This window comes from Oryx dammah, unplaced genomic scaffold (genome assembly GCF_014754425.2).
Source record: "Oryx dammah isolate SB20612 unplaced genomic scaffold, SCBI_Odam_1.1 HiC_scaffold_14, whole genome shotgun sequence".
In the NCBI taxonomy this organism is placed as follows: Eukaryota; Metazoa; Chordata; class Mammalia; order Artiodactyla; family Bovidae; genus Oryx; species Oryx dammah.
Genome location: NW_024070198.1, coordinates 19,602,564 through 19,625,877, shown reverse-complemented (window position 1 = coordinate 19,625,877; position 23,314 = coordinate 19,602,564). Strand labels below are relative to the sequence as shown.

At 45.6% G+C, this 23,314-nt stretch overlaps 1 protein-coding gene across 1 annotated transcript in view; it reads right to left on the bottom strand.

Moving 5' to 3' along the window:
- CNNM1 (cyclin and CBS domain divalent metal cation transport mediator 1) overlaps positions 1–23,314 on the bottom strand; it is a 65,254-nt gene that overhangs the window by 10,878 nt on the left and 31,062 nt on the right. Inside the window, exons 3-7 of the mRNA XM_040254195.1 lie at positions 21,781–21,921; positions 19,443–19,612; positions 17,702–17,801; positions 17,308–17,355; positions 3,222–3,385 (exon numbers count right to left, since the gene is read on the bottom strand). Of these exons, the coding sequence (XP_040110129.1) occupies positions 3,222–3,385; positions 17,308–17,355; positions 17,702–17,801; positions 19,443–19,612; positions 21,781–21,921 (623 nt within the window). The remainder of the gene's footprint in view (positions 1–3,221; positions 3,386–17,307; positions 17,356–17,701; positions 17,802–19,442; positions 19,613–21,780; positions 21,922–23,314) is intronic.

Here is a 23,314-nt window from a genome sequence, read left to right as displayed (position 1 = left end):
TTTGAGGAATAGCCAAATCCATCTCCTAAAAGTGGTCTCCAAGCTGTGCAGTCCCAGAGATGTTTCAGAAAACTCTGGGCTTATCACAGTTGCTCATTAAACATGATGCCTCAAAATCTTCACTTTTCTCTGCAAAGCCTCATATGGATTTTCTTGACTTATGATACAAATGGTGTTATGGACTGGATGTTTGTGTTCCTACATAACTCATATGCTGAAATTCTAACTTCCAAGGTGATGGCATTAGGAGCTAGAGCCTTGGAGGTAGTTAAGTCATGAGGAGGGAGCCCTCATGAATGCGATTGGTGCCCTTATAAGAAGGAAGCCTGCTTCCTCTGTCTCCCCCTCTCCCTGCTCCTTCCCACCATATGAAGATATATGGAGAAGACAGCCATTTTCAAACCATGAACTGGACTCTCACCAGATACCACCTGGATTGACCAGCACCTTGAACTTGGAGATCCAGCTTCCAAGAACTGTGAGAAATAAATGTTGGTGGTCTGAGTCACCCAGTCTACGGTAATTGTTATAACAGCTAAAATAGACTAAAACAAGTGGAAAGACCTGAGAAATGAACTGAACAAAAATTCCCAATGCACTTAAAACAGAATCCAGACCCTGTGCTCTGGCCTAAAGATGCCAGGTAACACTGCTGCCCACACTCTATTCCCAACTCACGTCAGCCTCTGTCTGCACATAATGCGCCAGGCCAAATATCCTCGGACCACCAAACTCTTTCCTGCCTCTGTCATTTCTATCTTGAACATTCTCTCCACAGCCTCTTCCAGGTCCCAACAAAAAATGTCCTTTCCTCAGCCTGTACTAATAACCATTTCTAAAGCAGCCTTCTTGCCAACTCTGCCCAGGTACTGTTTATCCCATGATCTGATTTATTTCCTTCAGAGCCTTCATCACTCTCCTAAATAACCTAGGTTACTGATGCGGTTACTTGTTTATCACCTTTCTCCTTCTATGAGCCTGGAAGCTCTAGAAAAGCGGGAACTTGCAGTCTTGTTGACCACAGTATCTTGTTGATGCCTAGACAGTGCTGAGCACAATCAAGTAGTCAGTAGACACCTGCTGAGCCACTGACTCATATCATGACATTCAATTTCTTTTCCCACAAACCACGTGCCCAGTACTACCAACCACTGAGTTGGCACAGCAGAATTTCTCTCCTCCCACTTTTTCTTACCCCACTTCTGAGGACGGTCTACAGTTACATGGTTTCAGGGCTGGAGGCAAGAGGGAGGAGAATCGTGGGCTGTGGTTTTCTGAGGTTCAACCTCATTGTCACGATACCATGCATACTGTTGGATTCTTTGCTAAAGCACTTTCCCCTGGCTCCATCAGCTCTGATTTCCCTGAACTCTCTCAAAGCCCAGCGACTTGAGGGCTTGGACTCTGGAGACAGAGAGACTTAATCTTGCAGCTTGGTTCTGCCACTTCCCAGCTATGAGACCTTATACTCCTCAAACTCCCACGTGTATGTGTGCTGAGTCACTTCAGTTGTGTCTGACTCTTTGTGACCCCATGGACTGTAGCTTGCCTGGCTCCTCTATCTGTGGGATTTCCCAGGCAAGAATACTGGAGTGAGTGGCCATTTCCATCTCCAGGGGATTGTCCTGACCCAGGGATCCAACCGGCATCTCTTAAGTCTCCTGCGCTGGCAGGTGAGTTCTTTACCACCTGGGAAGCCCCCCAAAAGCTCCTACTTCATCTATAAAGTGGGGATGACAGAGTACCTACCTCTTAAGGTGGTTGTGGGACTAAGTGGATAATTCAGATCAAGGACTTAAAGTGCACGGCACAGGGCACGCCACCAACAGTCATTACCCCAGCCCACTCCACAGGTACAGCCCTTCCTCTGGTAACTCTCCACGGTTACTTTTATCAGCGATGTGTATTTTAGTTCAGGGGGTCTACAGAGTCATGGAACACAGAAAGCCAGTCAGCACACACCACTCTCAAATTATCAGGGTGAGTGTTCTGAACAGAAGGAAAGGACCTTTTCCCACCTTTGTGATTCAGCACACCATCATCCGGCCTGCAACCGGGACGACAGTCACCAAGTGAGCACGTTGGGTGTTTAGTTGGACTCAGGGAAATGGGTTCCCTTCTGATCTCAGGCCAAGTGGGTAATGATTTGTGGAATGCTAGCAAACAAAACCAACAAAATAAAACCTATCAAAGCAAGAGAAAGGAGGAAACCTTAGAATATGTTTGTCTAGTATTAAACTCAATGAGGGGTATGAAGAAACAGCTTTCCTTAATTACAAGGTGATAAGCATTGCTGCCTCTCTCATACTTGCAAAGTGATTCTCTTCAAATAGCTCAGTGGCAAGGCAAGGGGGTATGATAATTACTACAAAGATTTTCAGCTAACAGACTGCATTGTGTTTTAGATTTCTAGATAATAATATGTGAAACCTTATACATATGTAAGATCATAGCTGGGATTCCCATGTGGCTCAGTGGCTAAGAATCTGCCTGCCAGTGCAGTCGATGCAGGAGATGCGGGTTTAATCCCTGGGTCAGGAGGATCCCCTGGAGAAGGAAATGGCAACCCGCTCCAGTATTCTTGCCTGGGAATCCCCACAGAAAGAAGAGTCTGGTGGACTAGAGTCCATGGGGTCACCACGAGTCGAACACCACCGAGTATGCATGGAGGCACCTGGGAAGCCACTATACACTACTATACTGCTGTTGTTGATTAGTTCCTAAGTAGTGACCAACTCTTTTGTGACCTTATGGACTGTAGCCTGCAAGGCTCCTCTGTCCATGGGATTTCCCAGACAAGAACACTGGAGTGGGTTGCCATTTCTTTCGCCAGGGATACGCTACTATATGCTTGGTTTATTAATCCCCTGCAAATTTATCTTGAATAAACCAAATCAACCTTGTGCCAGTGATGGGGCAACTAAAGGAAAGAGTCCTGCTGGCAACTTCTCTCAGGCAAGCTAATTCCCTCTTCCTGCCTCAGTTTCTCCACATGAAAAATGGGGAGGCAGTCATGAACAATCAGGGTTCAAATGAACAAAGGAATGATAATAGTGACAAATAATGAACAGAATAAAACTGACTGGGGAAAAAAAAAACAACAACTGACTGAAACCAGGGCCTTTGGAAAGCCGAGGTATGGTGTTCACGCTGCATTCTCTGGGAATGGGGAACAGAAGGTTGCAGGTTCGGGGTGAGGGGAAGGTCCTCTGCAGAGTTACCTTCACGAACTGCACGTCGCTGAGGATGTGGACCGAGTAGTCGGGTGTGTAGAGGTTGTTGCTGCTGCTGCACAGCTGGGTGTTGCTCCCCCCAAAGTCGCTGCGCTCACGGTTCGGAGACTCCGAGCGGTTCAACCCACTGCAGCGGGAAGGGGACCGGTTTACTGCAGACGATGAGAGGAGATTGGGGGGGGGGGAGTGGGGGTGGGGGTGGGGGGGTGGAGTAGGGAAGGCAAGGAGGGTAGGGTGGGGAGGCAGTAGGGGGAAGAGAAGGAAGGAGAGAGAGGAAGGGGTGTTGTTTACTGAGGTCCCGCAGGACATTTAGGTTATGGCAACATGGGGCCCTCACCTCTCCCCTCAGAGCCCAGGAAATGCCCTGCTGCTCCATTTATGAGTATCAAATTCAGACCTCCGGGCTCCACTTGGCTCAGGCTCCTTCCTTCCCCACGACCTCTACCAGCGAGGAGCTGGGTGGGCCACTGCCTTTCTTGGTTCAGGGGTAAGGAAGGGAAGGAGATGAGGACCCCGCTGTGAATGGGGGTGGCTACCCCAGACCATGAGACCCTTTATTTACCAAAATGAGTTATTTTATATGAACTCCATTCACAAACCTTCTTTTAGAAAGGCTGAAGCCTTAGGTTTGCCCTAAAAACCACCTGGTAAGCACAGATAACCAGCCCTCACTGTGGTGAGGCTTTTCAGAGGGAATGTCAGGCTTGCCTCCAAACTGGCAGGCAGGGACCAGCGCAGGCCCACAAACCATATGGATAAATATTTAAATCACATCAATAAACCGTTAAAATATGCTCTATACTTCTCCTTGACAAATATACTGTCTTGACAACCTAGTAGGCCAGGTCAGGCTCCTTAGTTTTGTGCCAGAATATTGGCTGAAGGGGGAGACCCTGCCCTGCCCTGGGGCTTCCCAGCCTGGTATCCTAGAGCTGTCTGGGTGGAAAATTCAGGATTCTTGTATCTGAAATAAGGTCTAGAAGGAAAAACACAGCTCTGGCTGGTACATCCCTTTGGCTCTGTGAACTACTCACCCTGCACAGAGGAGGTGGAGCTGGGGAGGGCCAAAGTGGGGCCCCCTCCAGGGTGGGTCTCAGGCAGGGCTCTCTTTGGGTTCATAGGCCGGAGGCTGGAACAATGCTCCAGGCCTTCTGTCAAAGGCCTCCTGAATATTCTGAGTCAGTCTCTTTTTCCATTTTCAAGAACAATTTCTTGGGAACTTTCAATTACGACCGTATCACTTGGTTTCAAAAGGGACTGGGAACTGCCCTCCCAGGATCAAAAGATGAGAGATCTTAAGGTGACCCTAGCATTATCTCCACAGCAGAATAACCATGAGCGAGACTGCAAAGCCCCTCCTACCGCTCTGCATCCCTCGGACACCACTCTGCATGCATTTCTTCCCAAGAAAGAGAAGTGGGAAGCTGTGGCCTCTCCTAACACAGTCAGTTCAGGGGCGCCAATGAAGAGCCTGATTGTTTAGAGATTAGGCTCCTTGGTTCCTTCAGGGAAGAACTTTAGGAATTTAATTCTGTTTCCTAAGATAATGCTGCCATCCATCAAAATGATTAGCATCTCTTTGGAGTGACTTCCGGAGGTCTGACAGTCTGTTTAGCTGTCAAGATGTTACTGTTGTCTGGCAAACCACGTAGTGGAAAGATTAAAATGACAATATGTTGAATCATTTTCTCATTAGAGCCAGGATAATCACTGCCTTGATCAGATTATAGAATTAAGGGTCCTACCTCCAGTCTTTCCCTGCTCAGTTAAGTGTTACCGCATATACACTGTTACTTGAACCAGAAACCTGGGAGTCTCCTGCGACTGCTGCCAATCCCTCAGCCCCACATCAGGCCTCTGTTTCCGCTCAAGTCCCACTTACCGTCACTCTTGCCTAGACCACAGTCTGGTCTTCCCACTTATGATCTCATAATCTGTTCTCACCTCAGCTGTCAAAAGCACATTTTCAAAACACAAATCAGGGGACTTCCCTGGTGGTCCAGTGGTTAGGAATCTGCCTTGCAATGTAAAGGACACAGGTCAATTCCTGGTGGGGGAACTAGGAACTAGATCGCATGCCACAGCTAGAGAGTTCGTGTGCTGCACCGAAAGATGGTGAGTGCCTCAACCAAGACCCGATGCAGCCAAATAAATAAATATTAAAAAAAAACAACAACAGAAAAACACACGAATCAGCTTCCAGTTGAATCTAAGCCCCCCATGACTTGACCCTAAGCCCTAAACCCCCCACGACTTGACCCCTGCTTTCCCATCTGATCTCCTGGGGCTCCCTTCCCACCATGCTTATTCTGCTCTAGCCTACTGGCCCCCTTGGGGATTCTCAATCATGTAAGCCTCCTCCACCTCAGTAGATGCCATTTCCCCTTCTCCCTTCCCCCTCATTTTACCCTCATGCCCCCTTTTCTCCCCTCATTTTACCCCCCAATCCCTGCACTCACTTTTCAGTCATTAGGTCTCAACTGAACTATCATCTTCTCTGAAGAGCCGGTCTGGCCACCTTAAGAATATTCCGCCTATTTTCCTCTATCATTGCCCCCTGTTCATCCCTTCAGAGCACTTTTCACAAGTTTTAATTAATAATATGTTTGTATTTATTTGTAATGTCTGCTCAGTTCAATGCTAAATTCCATGAGGGCAGAGACCTTGTCTTCTCTGGCTTGTTGTACATCCGGTATCTACCACAGTGCCTGGCCCAGAGCAGGTGCTCATTAAAGCAGGATGGAATGAACAAGTCAGCACCTAACAGTCCCTGAAGGAGTTTTTATTTAGAATCTAAATTTTGTTTTTAAAAAAGGTTTCAGAGCTTTTAGTCACTCTGGAATCAGAAAGCCTTTTCCAGCAACCTAAGTCATTCCTGGTAGACTGACTTCTTGAAGTGAGGGGTGGGCAGAAGGACATTCCCGGAATGCACTGCCAAGGCCCCATAACTTGAGGAAGAGGCCTCAGGAAACATCAGAACCTTCTGTTTGTCTGTTTAATAAGAGTGGGTGAAACCAGGAGTCCTGAAGTCCTGCTTACCAGCGGGGTAACACTGGAGTGACCAGGGGCCAAGAGGGACAGTGGTGGTGATGTGGAGAGCAGAATAAAGTGCCAGTGTGACTGTAAAGAGCAGCAGTATTGGGCAGAAAAAGACCCATTTCACATTTGGCCCTGGTCCCTTGAAATAAATGGACAAGGTCTGGCTTGCCTAGACCCACTGTGGCTGTCCTGAGGTGGTGGCTGACTAAGTCAGTTGGTAGTGCTTCCTCAGGTCTGGTTGTCATGGAACAGGGGGCAGGCAGTCTTGCAGGAGTGTGGCTTCCTTGGTGCGAGAAGAGTCTGGAAAACCACAACTTGGTCTGGTAGGTTTTGTCCTCAACTCAGTTTGGAACAAAGAGAGTGGCTGTGAGCAGGGGTTTGTGGCTCCAGTAACCCTGAGAAATAACCACTGCTCCTTGATAATCCTCCACTTTGCCTGGTGGGACCTGTGCCCCACAACCCCACATCTCTGTTCTACATTCTCATCCCTTATGTCATCCTTCAAGATAGCTTCAGTGAGGCTGATAGGGAAATATATCGTGCCTACTAATCAACTTCTGCTTATTTACAAGCTATGACAAACCTAGACAGCGTATTAAAAAGCAGAGACATTACTTTGCTGACAAAGGTCTGTCTAGTCAAAGCTACGGTTTTTCCAGTAGTTATGTATGGATGTGAGAGCTGGACCATAAAGAAGGCTGAGCACTGAAAAATTGATGCTTTTGAACTGTGGTGTTGGAGAAGACTTTTGAGAGTCCTGTGGACTGCAAGATCAAACCAGTCAAGCCTAAAGGAAATCAGTCCTGAATATTCATTGGAAGGACTGATGCTGAAGCTGAAACTTCAATACTTGGGCCACCTGATGCCAAGAACTGACTCACTGGAAAAGACCCTGATGCTGAGAAAGATTGACGGCAGGAGGAGAAGTAGACAACAGAGGATGAGATGGTTGGATGGCATCACTGACTCGATGGACATGAGTTTGAGCAAGCTCTTGGAATTGGTGATGGACAGGGAAGCCTGGCGTGCTGCAGTCCAAGGGGTTGCAAAGAGTTGGACATGACTGAGCAACTGAACTGAACAGAATTAACTTCTGCCTGAATCACTTCCACTTGCTGTTCAAAACAGAGGAAACAGTTTCATCCCTGTTCTTCCCAAAGCTCTCATCTTCACTGGCACCCAGCGCAGGCATGTCACCCTGGTGTCACTCATAGGGCCCACATGTCAAACACAAGCAACATCACTGTTGTGCTAGGAGGAAAAACATGTTTGTTTGTTTTTTTTTTTAAGTAAAGACAATGCTATTGAAGCTTTATTCATAATATCCCAAAGGATTCCCAACAGCAAAAGATACAGCTGTCTTACAAAGGTTGGGTCTATAAAAGCCATCTTTAGAATGAAAAAGGAATCTTCGTTTCATGACAAAGAAAGTCCCAGCTCATCTGACTGTTGTGCAAGATCAATGATTTTGTGTCCCAGAGCCTGACATTCCTCAATAGGTAGGATGCTGATGACTTGGCGTTTTGGTAATTGTGCACATACACTCAGAAGTTTTTGAGCAAGGGAAATGGAAATGCTTTTAATAAAAAAAAAAAAGAGAAGAAATCAGTAACAGACGAGTGTCCCAGCAGCGTGGCAAACTAGTTCAAGTTGTATAATTCCCCTTGGCATTTTCTAAAAGCACAGAGGCGCAGCTTGGGGGAGTGAAGAGAGAAGAAAAATTCTAAGCACAGGGCAAAGAGGTCTAAGAGGCGACGGATTGTTCAATGATGCATGAAACTGACCACAGGATCCCTCAATAGGGCGCAGGCCTGGCTGTTGACATCTCCCTCGCCCATCTTGCTCTTACATCATGCTCTCAATTTGGGTGAAGTGTGGCAAGCTCATTCCTGCAGACTTCGTGTGGTTTGCCTGTAAGGTACATCTGTCTTGGATGGCAAGTTGGAGTTACTGAGGTTGGGTGGAGAAGACACTGGGGTAAAATTGGGTTGGGGTGAGAGAGGGGGTGGAAGAGGATTTTTAAACTGAAGTCAGGGCTGGATGGAATCTCCCCTCATTCTGCACAGATAGGCAGGGGCCCTGAAAACCCAGACACACCTCTGAGACTCTTGCTTTACTCGTGACCCCGGTGCCCAGAGCTTTCACAACTCTATGCCAGGAACAGGAGCCACACATAGAAGAACACCTCATTCTCCTTTTCAGTCTGGGGATGTGAGAAGAGGTAAGGTTCAGCAGCTGCCTGCTTACATCTTGCCGAGTCTCACTGAGGGATAGAGAGAAACAGCCCAATTTGGTCATCGTCACTATGCCACAGGCCATCTGTGTTTTCTAAACTGGATGCAGGAATTTAATTACACAGGCTTATAAGAGTACAAACTAGGATTATTAAAATTCATCATTCTGGGGTACTATTCAACATCAGACAACCAAATGCCAAAAGCTGTCTGTCAAAGCTATAATGTGAACTCTGTAAATCAGCCCAAGTTAGGAGCCCAGATGAACTTGCTCACGTTACATGGAGCTTTAATGGTTCCCAAATGTTGACTATGCAAGAGCCGACCCAAAGGAATATTTCCACTTACCACATTTCACAAAGTAAAAAGATTATTTTTAGGTACTTCCTTTATATTCTGGGGGAAAAAAACTATCCTCACTGATCTCAAAGTACATTACAAATGCAACTGGGCATTGAAAAAGGACCCTTGCTCGTGGCCTCTCTCTTGCTTTTGTTCTTTCATGGATTCAGAAGGACTGTCATGGGGAACTTGAAATCATCTCTACCATCAGGAGAGGAAAAAAGGAATGAATCCGGGGAGAGAGAATGATAACTGTAGTGGGGCTGTGTACTCTCAGTGGTTTTATTTTTAAATAAAAACACCTGCAAATCTGGCTAATCGCAGCACACTCTGGAGGTAATCCACACACACTCTGCTCTCCTCATTTCACACTAAGGCTCAACTAGAAGGAAACTGCCTGTGAGTAACAGTGGCAATATTTGGAGTAGGGACCACCAGCCTCAACCTAAGGTGAGTACCATAGTTCATTAGCACAGCTGCTTTCAAAATGCAAACAAGTCACAGCCCTCTAGAGGGCACAACAGGCCCACATTCAGAAACGCAGGAAGGTCCCAGGCAATAGAACAAGGCCTAAGAGAGTTGGATTCTGGTCCTCAGCCCTCTGCATCCTAAATACATGTCTGACATTGACCCAACCGCTTAATTTCTTAGAGTTGTTTCCTTACCAATTGTCTCCAAACAATTTCTGCCCATCTCCTAAGGTGGTTGTGGGGATTTAAAAAAATAACCAAGTCTTTTAAAACTTAAAAGCCCACTTAATTTCCAGGGACTCCCCTGGAGGTCCAAAGGTTAGGACTCTGTGCTTCCACTGAAGGGGGCATGAGTTTGATCCCTGGTGGGGGAACTAAGATCCCGCCTGCCATGTGGTGTGACAAAAAAAAAAAAAAAAAAAGATGGGAGTAAGACATAATAATGAAGACCTCCAAGACCTTTTAGAACTAACACCCCAAAAGATGTCCTTTTCATTATAGGGGACTGGAATGCAAAAGTAGGAAGTCAAGAAACACCTGGGGTAACAGGCAAATTTGGTCTTGGAATACGGAATGAAGCAGGGCAAAGGCTAATGGAGTTTAGCCAAGAGAACGCACTGGTCATAGCAAATACCCTCTTCCAACAACACAAGAGAAGACTCTACACATGGACATCACCAGATGGTCAACACCGAATTCAGATTGATTATATTCTTTGCAGCCAAAGATGGAGAAACTCTATATAGTCAGCAAAAACAAGACTGGGAGCTGACTGTGGCTCAGATCATGAACTCCTTATTGCCAAATCCAGACTTAAATTGAAGAAAGTAGGGAAAACCACTAGACCATTCAAGTATGACCTAAATCAAATTCCTTATGATTATACAGTGGAAGTGAGAAATAGATTTAAGGGACTAGATCTGATAAATAGAGTGCCTGATGAACTATGGATGGAGGTTCGTGACATTGTACAGGAGACAGGGATCAAGACCATCCCCAAGGAACAAAAATGCAAAAAAGCAAAATGGCTGTCTGGGGAGGGCTTACAAATAGCTATGAAAAGAAGAGAGGCGAAAAGCAAAGGAGAAAAGGAAAGATATAAGCATCTGAATGCAGAGTTCCAAAGAATAGCAAGGAGAGATAAGAAAGCCTTCCTCAGCGATCAATGCAAAGAAATAGAGGAAAAGAACAGAATGGGAAAGACTAGAGATCTCTTCAAGAAAATTAGAGATATCAAGGGAACATTTCATGCAAAGATGGGCTCAAAAAAGGACAGAAATGGTATCGACCTAACAGAAGCAGAAGATATTAAGAAGAGGTGGCAAAAATACACAGAAGAACTGTACAAAAAAGATCTTCATGACCAAGATAATCATGATGGTGTGATCACTCATCTAGAGCCAGACATCCTGGAATGTGAAGTCAAGTGGGCCTTAGAAAGCATCACTACGAACAAAGCTAGTGGAGGTGATGGAATTCCAGTGGAGCTATTTCAAATCCTGAAAGATGATGCTGTGAAAGTGCTGCACTCAATATGCCAGCAAATTTGGAAAACTCAGCAGTGGCCACAGGACTGGAAAAGGTCAGTTTTCATTCCAATTCCAAAGAAAGGCAATGCCAAAGAATGCTCAAACTACCACACAATTGCACTCATCTCACACACTAGTAAAGGAATGCTCAAAATTCTCCAAGCCAGGCTTCAGCAATATGTGAACTGTGAACTTCCTGATGTTCAAGCGGGTTTTAGAAAAGGCAGAGGAACCAGAGATCAAACTGCCAACATCCGCTGGATCATCGAAAAAGCAAGAAAGTTCCAGATTTCTGCTTTATGGACTATGCCAAAGCCTTTGACTGTGTGGATCACAATAAACTGGAAAATTCTTAAAGAGATGGGAATACCAGACCACCTGACCTGCCTCTTGAGGAACCTATATGCAGGTCAGGAAGCAACAGTTAGAACTGGACATGGAACAACAGACTGGTTCCAAATAGGGAAAAGAGTATGTCAAGGCTGTATATTGTCACCCTGCTTATTTAACTTCTGTGCAGAGTACATTATGAGAAACGCTGGGCTGGAAGAAGCACAAGCTGGAATCAAGGTTGCCGGGAGAAATATCAATAACCTCAGATATGCAGATGACACCGCCCTTATGGCAGAAAGTGAAGAGGAGCTAAAAAGCCTGTTGAGGAAAGTGAAAGTGGAGAGTGAAAAAGTTGGCTTCAAGCTCAACATTCAGAAGACTAAGATCATGGCATCTGGTCCCATCACTTCATGGCAAATAGATGCGGAAACAGTGTCAGACTTTATTTTTGGGGGCTCCAAAATCACTGCAGATGGTGATTGCAGCCATGAAATTAAAAGACGCTTACTCCTTGGAAGGAAAGTTATGACCAAGCTAGATAGCATATTCAAAAGCAGAGACATTACCTTGCCAACAAAGGTCCGTCTAGTCAAGGCTATAGTGTTTTTCAGTGGTCATGTATGGATGTGAAAGTTGGACTGTGAAGAAAGCTGAGTGCTGAAGAATTGATGCTTTTGAACTATAGTGTTGGAGAAGACCCTTGAGAGTCCCTTTCGGCTGCAAGGAGATCCAACCAGTCCATTCTAAAGGAGATCAGTCCTGGCTGTTCTTTGGAAGGAATGATGCTAAAACTGAAACTCCAATACTTTGGCCACCTCATACGAAGGGTTGACTCACTGGAAAAGACTCTGATGCTGGGAGGGATTGGGGGCAGGAGCAGAAGGGGGACGACAGAGGATGAGATGGCTCGACGGTATCACCGACTCGATGGACATGAGTTTCAGTGAACTCTGGGAATTGGTGATGGACAGAGAGGCCTGGCGTGCTGCAATTTATGGGGTTGCAGAGAGTTGGACTCGACTGAGCGACTGAACTGAACTGAAGACATAATATATGTAAATTAATGTATCTGGATAATAAATCAAGTATGGGGCCAGAATGTGCCCAGAACTGCTTTCTGTAAATCCAATGAGTGAGGCTTCTTCTTCTGCTGATACGGAACAGAAGCAAGAATGACTGGAAATACTTAATTATAGGATTATACTGATGAACTATAACTAAGCTTTTTTTAAGTAGGAAGTTATCATTAACTAGGTTTTCTGATGAGCTGAGGGTTAATTTTTAAAAAGCATATCCCAGCTCTCATGCTTTCTTTCTTCTTCTTTTTTAATGCTTTGATCTTTTTAGTTGAAAATATTTTAAAAATGTGCATCTTCCCTTTCTGCTGAAACTAAAGAGCACATTATTCATTTACCAAGACTCCCCACGTGGGAAGGATCTTGAAGGTCCATGATGTGGTCGTTTCTAATTTTGCTGGCATGTGGGAGTGACCACTCAGCTGGTGAGGGCACCAGAGTGGCATCTCCAGTGGGCCATTCTCCTGTAGTCATCATAAAGGCATGAGCTCCCACAAAGTGAGAAAAAAAATTTATTTCTTGGTGGAAAATCACCATGAAGTAAGAGAGAAAACTGATGAAATTGGGGAAGGTGGTTAATTTGTCTTATACAGATAAACATGGGAACCAGATGGTTTTTGATGGAAAACTGTGATTTGTGAGAAAGTAGAAGTCAATATAGATAGTTCTGAAGTTGTAAATTTGGGGGTTTGAGGTCTCAGCCTATTTGAATGTTGAGAATCTACTATATACACAGTGAAATACGACTTATTTCTTGATGATGAGGCTATGGTGGGGCCTCAGAATCATTACCATAGCATTGGAATAAGGAAGACAGGTGTAGAGGGTGTGGGAAATTGGATTGTGCTTTAACTTCAGGGTGACTTAAATAAATCCTTAGTTTGTTCATTATTTGCTCCATGAAACTAAGAGATCAACTTCTAGGGATGAAAAAAAAGAAAAAACAAGTTCTTAACCGATTGTTCAGAGTTATTACATTCTACTCCATCTTTGAGTTATAGTATGGAGCTGCTTTATCTGATTAAAAAGAAATCGGTAACTTTTCATTAACAGGAGAGGTTAAACCTAGTGAAAAGTTGTTCTGAAGTTTTTAATATAGCATCCTTTGTGTGAGCAGAGCCAGAGAGATTATGGTCACTACATAGTAACATTTCTAGGAAGATGAGGTGGGGTTAGTGGTTAACTGAGGTCAGAGACCACATGGAAGAAAAGACAGAGGAAAAATGGAAATAAAGCATAGCCTTTCATTGTTTTCTCCCGTTGTTCATCTGCTGCACCTCTTATCCCTCCTTTCTGCAGTCAGACGAACGATAAGGAAAAACGCACACCATTCCTCTCCAGCCCTCCCCATTTCTCACATGGGTATCACATGGATATAGACATATCCCTGGGGGCTAAGTTCATGAGTGACACCACTGCGCCAGCAATGCTTGGGCAGTGAGTACCAGTATTAGCAATGCATCGTGCTATGCCTTCGTCCTGGGCCTGTCTGTTGGGAGAGGCTAGTTTTCATGCGGGACAGTGACAGACACCAAAGGCCTCTTGTAAACCCCATGGATCTATGGAGACCAAGACCCCATGCATGTTTACCTGGGGAGCCTGCCAGAGAGTCCCCTCTGCTGAAGGCGAAGGTACGAGACACAGAGACGGGCACTAAAGAGTCAAGGATTTGTGAGTTGTGAAGGGGAAGATAAACACAAAAGGAGAGAGACAAAAAGCAAAGTGGGTGAGACAGTCTGCTCCTGGATCCTCACAACATCCCATTTCTCTGCCAAAGGGAGTCTTGCCTCTGGAAACATGGAAATTGCATCTTCTCACAAAGTCACTCTCCGGAAAGAAGAAAATAAACAGATTTTGCTGAAGTTCTTCCAAAAAGATGCACAATAATCTCAGAGGGGATGAGACCCACCAGTGACAACAACAGGCAGTGCCCCAGCAGGGAGTAGACCTGGGCAGTGTTTGGTCTGAGACGCCTTTTTGAGCCAGCACATGTGTTGGGAGCCCAGCGGTGCATTCCCGTGGGGCCCTCCCGACTGCCTGAGGGCTTCTCACCTGCGGGAGGGCTGAAAGCAAAATGCAAGCTGCTGCTAGGGGCATCCTCGGGGAAGAGGAGGCCATCTTCTGCCTCGGGCTCCTAGGAGTTCCCTCTGTGGGCACAGTGCTGGAGAGGAACTATGCACAGCCAGAGCCTTGGGACACAGGAAGGGCAGTTTCTAGCAATCTTAATGTGAATCAACTTGATAAACTAAATCATAGTCACTTCTTAGCCAGTACAAGTGCTCCAAAGCACCTCTCTTCCTATCCCCTTTTCCTTCTCTCTCTTTTCCCATAGTATGAAACGGTGCTGGCTATAACTTGGGGCCTGGGTGGAGTAGAATGTGTAGTAATATTCCAGTCCTTCACCAACCTTGATCCTGATCGAGCAGTATTTCCGGGAGGGAATCTGTCTTTATCCCTCTTATCTGATCATTCCCAGAGTCCCTTCCAAGAAACTAAATGAAGTCAGTCTGCAGGTGACAGCACTCTGAAATGGTGGCTTTGGCAGTCTTAGTTGCTGCACCCAATGATTTGCCTGAAATTATCCAATAGTGTAAAGGGGAGAGGGGACAGCCTTATCCTACCTGATAATCATTTATTTTGTCAAGTAATCATTCTTTGTCAAGGAATGTTTAAATGGGCTCCTAGTGTTGCAAGACACACTGGAATAAGAAACCCCATTGTCTCAAGAATTCTAGTACTTCCGGTCCACAAATTAAACATATCTCAGTCAAGCGAATAGGAGACTTGTTCTCTCCCACTTCCACACCCCTGTGGGCATCTGTTCTGGTCACGCTGAGCTCAGGCCCATTCCTTCGGATTACCAGGCTCACTTTGGTCCTCCTGGGTTCCCTGGCAATCAGAACCAAGACAAAGGAGACAGTGCTGATTGTGTTTCCTTCACCCAGCACAGGAAAAGCAGAGGGACTGACTTAGAACCTCAGACTCAACTTTGAGGCATCGGTCAGTGTTCTGGCAAACTCATCATCTCATTTATCACCCTCAAGGCTGACAAAGCTCTAGATTGGTATCAAGGACAGCGCTAGTTAGGTAGACTGAGACCCTTCAAGAATCCACCACTTTGTGGTTCAGCCTTAAGCTCTTCCTTGATCTACAAGTAAGGTTCCTGGACAGTGAAAGATGCTGGGGGGCTGGACCTGGGCTGAGAGGTGGACCTGGAATAAGCAGGGGCAGGGGGGTAGTGCTGGTAGTCTTGGCAGTTATCCATACCAAACTCTATTAGGTGTGGAGGGCTCATGGGGGAGAATGGAAAATGTCTCTATATCCCTACAAGCTAATTTGATTTCTTTTTCTTCCTGAAGGTGGATAAATAAAGATGCTCAGAAATGTGGAGAGGGAAAGAGAGGTTAACGTTTCTTTTTAGTTAGCCAGTTTTGAAGGAGAGATTACTATTGCAGGTTTATTCTGTCTCAATGATAAAATGGATTTTGATAGAAAGAACTAGAGACAGGAAGGACTGAGGAAACCAGATAACATTTTCCTACTATTCAAAAAAAATTTTTTAAAGAAAGAAAGTCATGTAAATTAGATGGGCTTGGGACCTTTACACAGCAATTTACCCCTAGAGTCCCCACTTCTTTTGGTCTTATGTAAAGGCCAGCACCTCTAGGTAACGCTTTGAATCTCAGTAGTCACTCTACCTTGAGCAAGCACCAGTGTGATGGCTGGTGGAGACCTCCTTTAGAGAACCAAGGTCTACTTGGTCCTGTAGACCATCCCTCTCCCATATCTTGACTTCTTGTTCTGTGAACTGATGCTTCCTTCACCAACCTTAATTGAGATTTGTCGGTTTATATAACAACATACCAGGGTTTTTTGTTACAGCCCTCCTTCCACATATGTGGGACCACTCCTTGGGTGTGGGCAGCTATTTCAATTTCTTTTAAGCCCTCTGTTGGGCCAGGATGGGAAATTACACTGTACATTGTCCCAATATTCCCACAAAGAAATGACATCCTGGAACACATTGGATCTAAGATCTGTATTTCATTGTACTGTTTGGACGAGTCAGGCCACTGGAATGCATTGAGGTAAATAACTGCATTGAGGTGATTCGGAGCAGGTCATTTCTTTAGTTTCTCTGTTAAAAAAGTACCTACTTTTCAGGTGCCATGGATTGTGATTTCAAGCTTTGGGACCCTCTGATAAATCCCAATATAAACCACTATGGAAGATTTTTTTTTTTTAATGATGAGAAAAAACACCCATTTGGCATTAAAATGGCCACCATAAAAACTAAGAGCTGAAAGCAATGCAAAATTCAGACTGGTGAATCAAAGACAAATCTAGAGAAATAATGCTTTCTGGATCACACTTATATCACAACAAACGCCATGCCCTCTAAACACAAGGACAATAACTGATGCAGGAAGCAGAGAGAAAGTAGAGCACAGAAGGGGCAGAGAACACCCACCAGCAGCCTGTGCCAGCCCCTGCCATCAGCATGCACAGCCAGCCGCAGACCCCTCCCCACCTGCTGAGATGTGGTCAATGAGCAAAGAGAAGCAGATGAGCAACATACGTGCCAGCCTGGGGTTTACATCCTAAGATCTTGCTGCTTACTAAATGCCACAGACACAATAATAGCATATTAAGGTTTGCAAGTAGAGGACAGAGGGTGAATTACCACAGCAGAGAAGGAACGTTCAACCTCCAGCAGAGCACACAAAACCACCTGCTTGCATTCCCTGGCAGGGGACAGCAAATGGTGCCTCCCCTCACAACCTCCCTCGCTGGTCATTCATCATTTTGCACATGAGCAGAGAAGCGGCAGAAAACATTCTAGACTCTCAGAAACTAAGCCCCCACCCCCACCCCCGCCGTGGTCTGCGGGTACCTGGCAGAAAGCAGTGTTCCTGGCAGAGCATACAAAGAGGCTGCCAGCAATTGTGTTAGTCCCAGCCCAGGCTGAGAGTGGTCGGTCCGGGTCCCCAGACTGGGCTGAGGCAGGACCTCGGCAGGGAGGACGAGGGAGGGGTTTGAGAGATACATACGAAAGACAGAGGATCCAGCCAGACTTCCAACCTTCCGCACATCGTTATCTAAGGACAGAAGGATGCAGGGTGTTTCAGAGGCAGTTCAGAAAACACACCTTCTTAGAGGAATTCTCCCTCTTCCATCCCACCCACAGCACCAGTCAACCCTGCAGAAACAGGTAATCAGGTGGATGTATAAAGAGTGAAATAAGTGTGTCTTTTCATATTGAAAATTACCACATCCCTACCACTGGATAATGTTACAGTCTGCCATGTACTTCCACTTCTAAAGTCCAGGAAGGTAAAAGGCTTGTCCAGGGTCCACAACAGCAGTCATGACTTGGAACCCAGATGCATTTTCTCCACTAGCCCACTGCTTCCCCAATAAGCTATGGCTTGGAAACTGGAATACCTGAGCAAGCAGTGGTCATGATGGCTGGGACACCATAGTAGGTGAAGGCTCCGTTCTCGAAGCGAAGGCCTTCCTTACCAACCTCCACCTCCACTTTACCCTGGAGAAAGAAGGAAGTGTGCTAAAGGTGTGGACGAGCACTTCCAGCTCTTTTAGTGAAGACGACCCTAAGTACTTCTGTTTGGATAATAAGTGGACCTAAACTCTTATCACAGGAGAATGTGAATTCCATCCAGATATGTTTTGAAACAGCAGCTTTAACTTCAGGAGCCCTTGGCAGTAAAGTTCTTGCTTAGTTAATAAAGCAGTATCCAGTCATGAACATGCAAGCTTTCCCTGAAGACTCTAATGGCTCCTTCATGAGGCAGGTCCAGCTAGCTCAGGACCTCATAAATCCCATAAACTGTTCCAGTGGTATAGTCTGAGACTAGACCATCTCTCTTATCTCTAGCTGAGATAAAGCCAGATTCTGTGAGAAGCTTGAGCATATGGTATGCTATTAGGGGTCTGAAACCGTGTATATGCACTGCACGGATCCATCCCAGACCCTACAAGGCCTGTACTATTTTTACTCCCAGTTTTATAGATGAATCAATTTTGAGGCTCATAAAGATTAAATAACTAAATCAAAGTTAGTTAACAAGTACCAATATTGGGATTTTAAAACTAGGTCTTTCCAATTTCTGAACCTACCCTCTTGCCCCTATATTTTACCCCCGCCAAGATTTATTTGAAAATGGTTACGTTTATATTAGGCATAAGACTCTACTCGCGTTCCTTGTGTTATATAAACAATGCAAACACCCTTCTCAATTTTCAACAGTAAAGAATGTGACTCCATTTCTGGAGAAGAAGGCATTTTAACGAGGCTATCTGGAAGGATGGGTTTGAGGCATATACCGTGTTGGAGCAGACAGGTGGCAGGGGGACTGTAACAGAGAGACCCTTTCTAGAAGTCAATGTGAATTTAATTAGGATTTTAAGACAATCATTGTATTTAGGGTTCACCAGATTTTACCGGGAAGAGACAGTGAGTAGGGGCAGGGCTAACGGTGGAATCAAGCCAGGAGGAGGGGCTGGAATCATGCCTGACACTTATTTACAGGCCTTTCCACTTACTTACACCCCCTCAGGGCAGGGGGGGTGACTGTACTCATGTGAGTACCAGGAAGATGCTGCACCTCTCTCATTTTCTTGTTTATTCCCTCATAGTCCCCTTAAGGAAAGGATTAAGGCACTGCAATGGCTGAAGTGTGGCAGAGAGAGTGGACACGTTCCATGTGCCTCCAGAGAGCAGAGCAAGGACCAGTGGGTGAAAATCAGAGATGGTGAGATTTTGCTTGACAGAGAGAAGAGCTTAAAACAAGGAGTGCCTGAAATTTGGGAGGCAGTGCACAGTTGCATTCCCGGGCATGGCCAAGCAGAGACAAGAGGTGATAGGGATTTTGTAGGACACCAGTTTAGGAAGTTCAGCAGCAGAACCCCTTGGCTGGGAGTTACCCACTGCACCCCCAACCACAAACATTGCTGACATCAGACTAAATGCCATAAAGATCCCATCACTCTAGGATGCCAGCCAGTCACACCTGTCTCCTTCTGTGAGTCAGGGACAAACGCCTGCCCCAACTGGCCTTGCTCCCAAGGCAGCCTTGGAACCTGGCTCGGAGGAGGCGTGGGCATTCCTCTTCAGCCTGGAGAAGTCCTACCTTGCCCTTGGAGGGTCCAAGCCTTTCCCACTCACCTGCAGAAGCAGCACAAAGTAGTCCACGGGGCGGTTGCGCTGGTAGAGGTAGTGTTCCGGAGCCTTCTTGTTCTTCTCATCAAACTTCAGCTCCTGGATCACGTTGGGATGTTTCAGGAGCCGGAGCAGGATCTTCTCCGAGAGGTACAGAGACTTAAACGGCTCCACTTCTAGGGGAGAGTGAAGGCAGGAGGAATCGGCAGCAGGGAGGAGTCAGGGTGGACACAACCAGAGCCAGTCACGCTCCACGCTCCATCCTGCAATTCCCTTGGGTGGGTGGGGGTGGGGGAGTGTCTTAAGCCCAAGTGTGCATCTTCGGGCCCTCTGGGGATATGGGTACCTGCACTGGCATTTCAGGTCACTGTTTTGACAGTGTCAATTTTGTTATTAATTTTCTCGTTGACTTTACTTAAAGCTGCACATAGACTTAAAAAAGAAGAAAATCCTGCCATTTGTGACAGCGTGGATGAACCTGGAGGATGTTATGCTAGGTGACATAAGCCAGGCACAGAGGGACAAATACTACATGATGCCATTTATATGATGAATCTAAAATAGTCAAGTTCATAGAAACAGAGAGTAGAATGGACTGGGAGAAGGAGGTAATGGGGATATTAGTCAGAGGGTACAGAGTTCCAGTTATGCCAGATGAATAAATCCTAGAGATCTACTGCACAGCATATAAAGCCCAAGAACAATGCTACACTGAAGACTCTTGAGAGTCCTTTGGACAGCAAGGAGATCCAACCAGTCCATCCTAAAGGAAATCAGTCCTGATTATTCACTGGAAGGACTGATGCTGAAGCTGAAACGCCAATACTTTGGCCACCTGATGCCAAGAACTGACTCATTTGAAAAGACCCTGATGCTGGGAAAGATTGAAGGTGGGAGGAGGAGGGGATAACAGAGGGTGAGATGGTTGGATGGCATCACCTACTCAATCACATGAGTTTGGGTAAAGTCCGGGAGCTGGTGATGGACAGGGAACCCTGGCGTGCTGCAGTCCATGGGGTCGCAAAGAGTCGGACATGACTGAGCGACTGAACTGAACTGAACTTAAAAGTTTGCTAAGATCTTATATTAACACACACACATACACAAATAGTAATAACACATATAGAAGGTGGCAGGAAACTTTTGGAAGTGATGTTTATGTTTATGGCACAGATTATGATGATGGTTTTATGAATGTATGTGTATCTCCAAGCTCATCAAGTTGTTTACATTAAATATGTACCATTTTTAGTATGTCAACTATATTGCAATAAAGTGGTTTAAAAAGCAGCTGGAGTCAGACATGGATAAGTAAGCCATGTGAACATGGCTAAAAATGTTTTTGTTTTAATGCTATGATCAAATGAAATACAGAGAATTTAATCTGACTTATTTGTATGATGTATATCTGTTGAGTGAAATGAAATTTCAAGTTAACAGGAACACTTAATTATTTAAGTGGAAAGTTCTCAATAAGAAGCATCATTGCATTGTATTTACATATTAATAGATATTACTCTATACTATATTATTATGTTATGTTATACTATACTATTACATTATGGCATATCATTATATTTACAGATACATCTGCTTTGTTCTAGGAAATCAGATATTCAGTTGACATCTGTAGTCAACATTGAAAGACTATGTTAGAACTATAATTACATGTTATATCAGAACTATATTACATGTTTAAAACCCTAAAGAAGCTCCAATTTAAAATTTTCTACCTTTTAGGATCTGGAACAGTACTAGCATTCATTATGCACTCAATAAATAAATGCTGGATTAATTAAATAGTGAACTTACTAATGTGTGTGATTGTTATAGGTCAGCACATTATTTAGGCATGAATGAGAAGATTAGACAGTTCAAAGACAATTTTACCTTCCTTACAAGAAGGAGAAGTTTATCTTTGGATCCTCTCTTTTTTTTTTCTCTAAAGATTCTGGGAGAGTCCGGGCCCCAGGGCCTTTGTAGCTACATAGGACATCACCTGTCCCTCCCAGATGAACCCTCTGGGCCACCAACCCCCACCATGAAGCAGGTAGAGGAAGGGAAAGTGCAGCGGTGGATTCCTCAGCTCTTTTCTCAAGTAGAAGAGAGAAAAGTAGAGTTGCATCATACTCACTTTCCCCGAGAAGGTCGGAGGCTGAAAACGAGCAAATGTAGGGTCCTATTGCCCCTGCCCAAGGATAACCTCCTCTTCTGGAACAGAGGTTTTCAGTCCCTGCACCGGACTCACGTTACAAGGTATTAAGGATGACTGGTGCCTGGTTCCACCCTCCAGAGCTGCCTTGCCTGCCTGGGGTGGAGGTGTAGGAGGGCAGGGGCATCATACCTGTGGCCATGAAGCGGTGCGTGGCCAGCAGAAGCTGTGGCGAGATCTTCACCCTCATCTCCGAGTCGGAAAGCTTAAACAAGGAGAAGTCGTGCCGCTTCCTCTCCCTGTGTGGGACCCTCTGCTTTTTCCGATTGTCTGCTGTGGGGACAGGGGACAGATGGCAACTATCTCAGAGTCACTGTTGATTGTTGGAGGTTTCACCTGAGACAGGTCCTTTGGGACCATGGGGATTTCTGGAAAGTGTCAACAAGTCTCTGTATTAATTGCACTGAAGTGGTGAACAGTGGAAAAGCGGAAGGCCAGCCTGGGGCTCTCAAGTTCAGGCTTCTAGGACTGGCTCCCCTGCTTATGAGCTGTGCAGCATCTCTAAGCATCACAGTCTTGTGTACTTTAATTTATACAATAAAGTTAGTGATTAATCATAACTCTTCTCAAAAGTTTAGTGCCTGCATGCTTAGTCACTCCATCGTGTCCAACTGTATTCAACCCCAGGGACTGTAGCCTGGCAGGTTCTTCGGTCCGTGGGATTCTCCAGGCAAGAATACTGGGGTGGGTAGCCATTCCCTGTTTCAGGGTCTTCGAAACTCAGGGAAAGAACTCAGGTCTCCTGCATTGTAGGCAGATTCTTTACCATCTGAGCCACCAGGGAAGCCCCATAAGGTTAATGATTATTCGTAATTTTTCTGCTCATCTCAGGTAGTTATTATGAGACTCCCATCAGAATCTATCTGTGAAATGCTTACAAATAACTGTATGCTTACAAAAAGGCCTTCACACACAAGGGACTTGTGTTCTTAGCATCAAGGACTCTTGGCCATACTCCTGTCCCCAGAGCTGGACTCACCTGGTCTCTTCCCACTGATTTAAACCATGCTCTGAGCAGTACTGAGGGATGCCACCCAAAGGAGGAGGGGGGTGGTCACTTCCTCTTTCCACTCACAATTCTCTTGCTTCAACCCTGGCCCCTCCACTGGGAGAGAATTGGGGGAAATTAAGGAAAGAAGGAGAAAAAAATGCAACTAGCTCTATAATCCATAAAGGTGAGTTGTCCAGGTGGGGGCCTCAGGCAGGACTATTGTGATTATTGATTGAAAAACATCTCTGCCTTTTCCAATTTAATTTTTCTCCCTGGTTTTTAAAATCTTGTCTAAATATATATATATATATATTTATTTTCAGGGGGTGACTTCCCTAGTGGTCCAGTGGCTAAGACGCCACGCTCCCAAGGCAGGGGGCCTGGGTTTGACCCCTGGTCAGGGATCTAAGGCAATGGCACCCCGTTCCAATACTCTTGTCTGGAAAATCCCATGGATGGAGGAGCCTGGTAGGCTGCAGTCCATGGGGTCGCTGAGGGTCAGACACGACTGAGAGACTTTACTTTTACTTTTCACTTTCCTGCATTGGAGAAGGAAATGGCAACCCACTCCAGTGTTCTTGCTTGGAGAATCCCAGGGACGGAGGAGCCTGGTGGGCTGCCATCTATGGGGGTCGCACAGAGCTGGACACGACTGAAGCGACTTAGCAGCAGCAG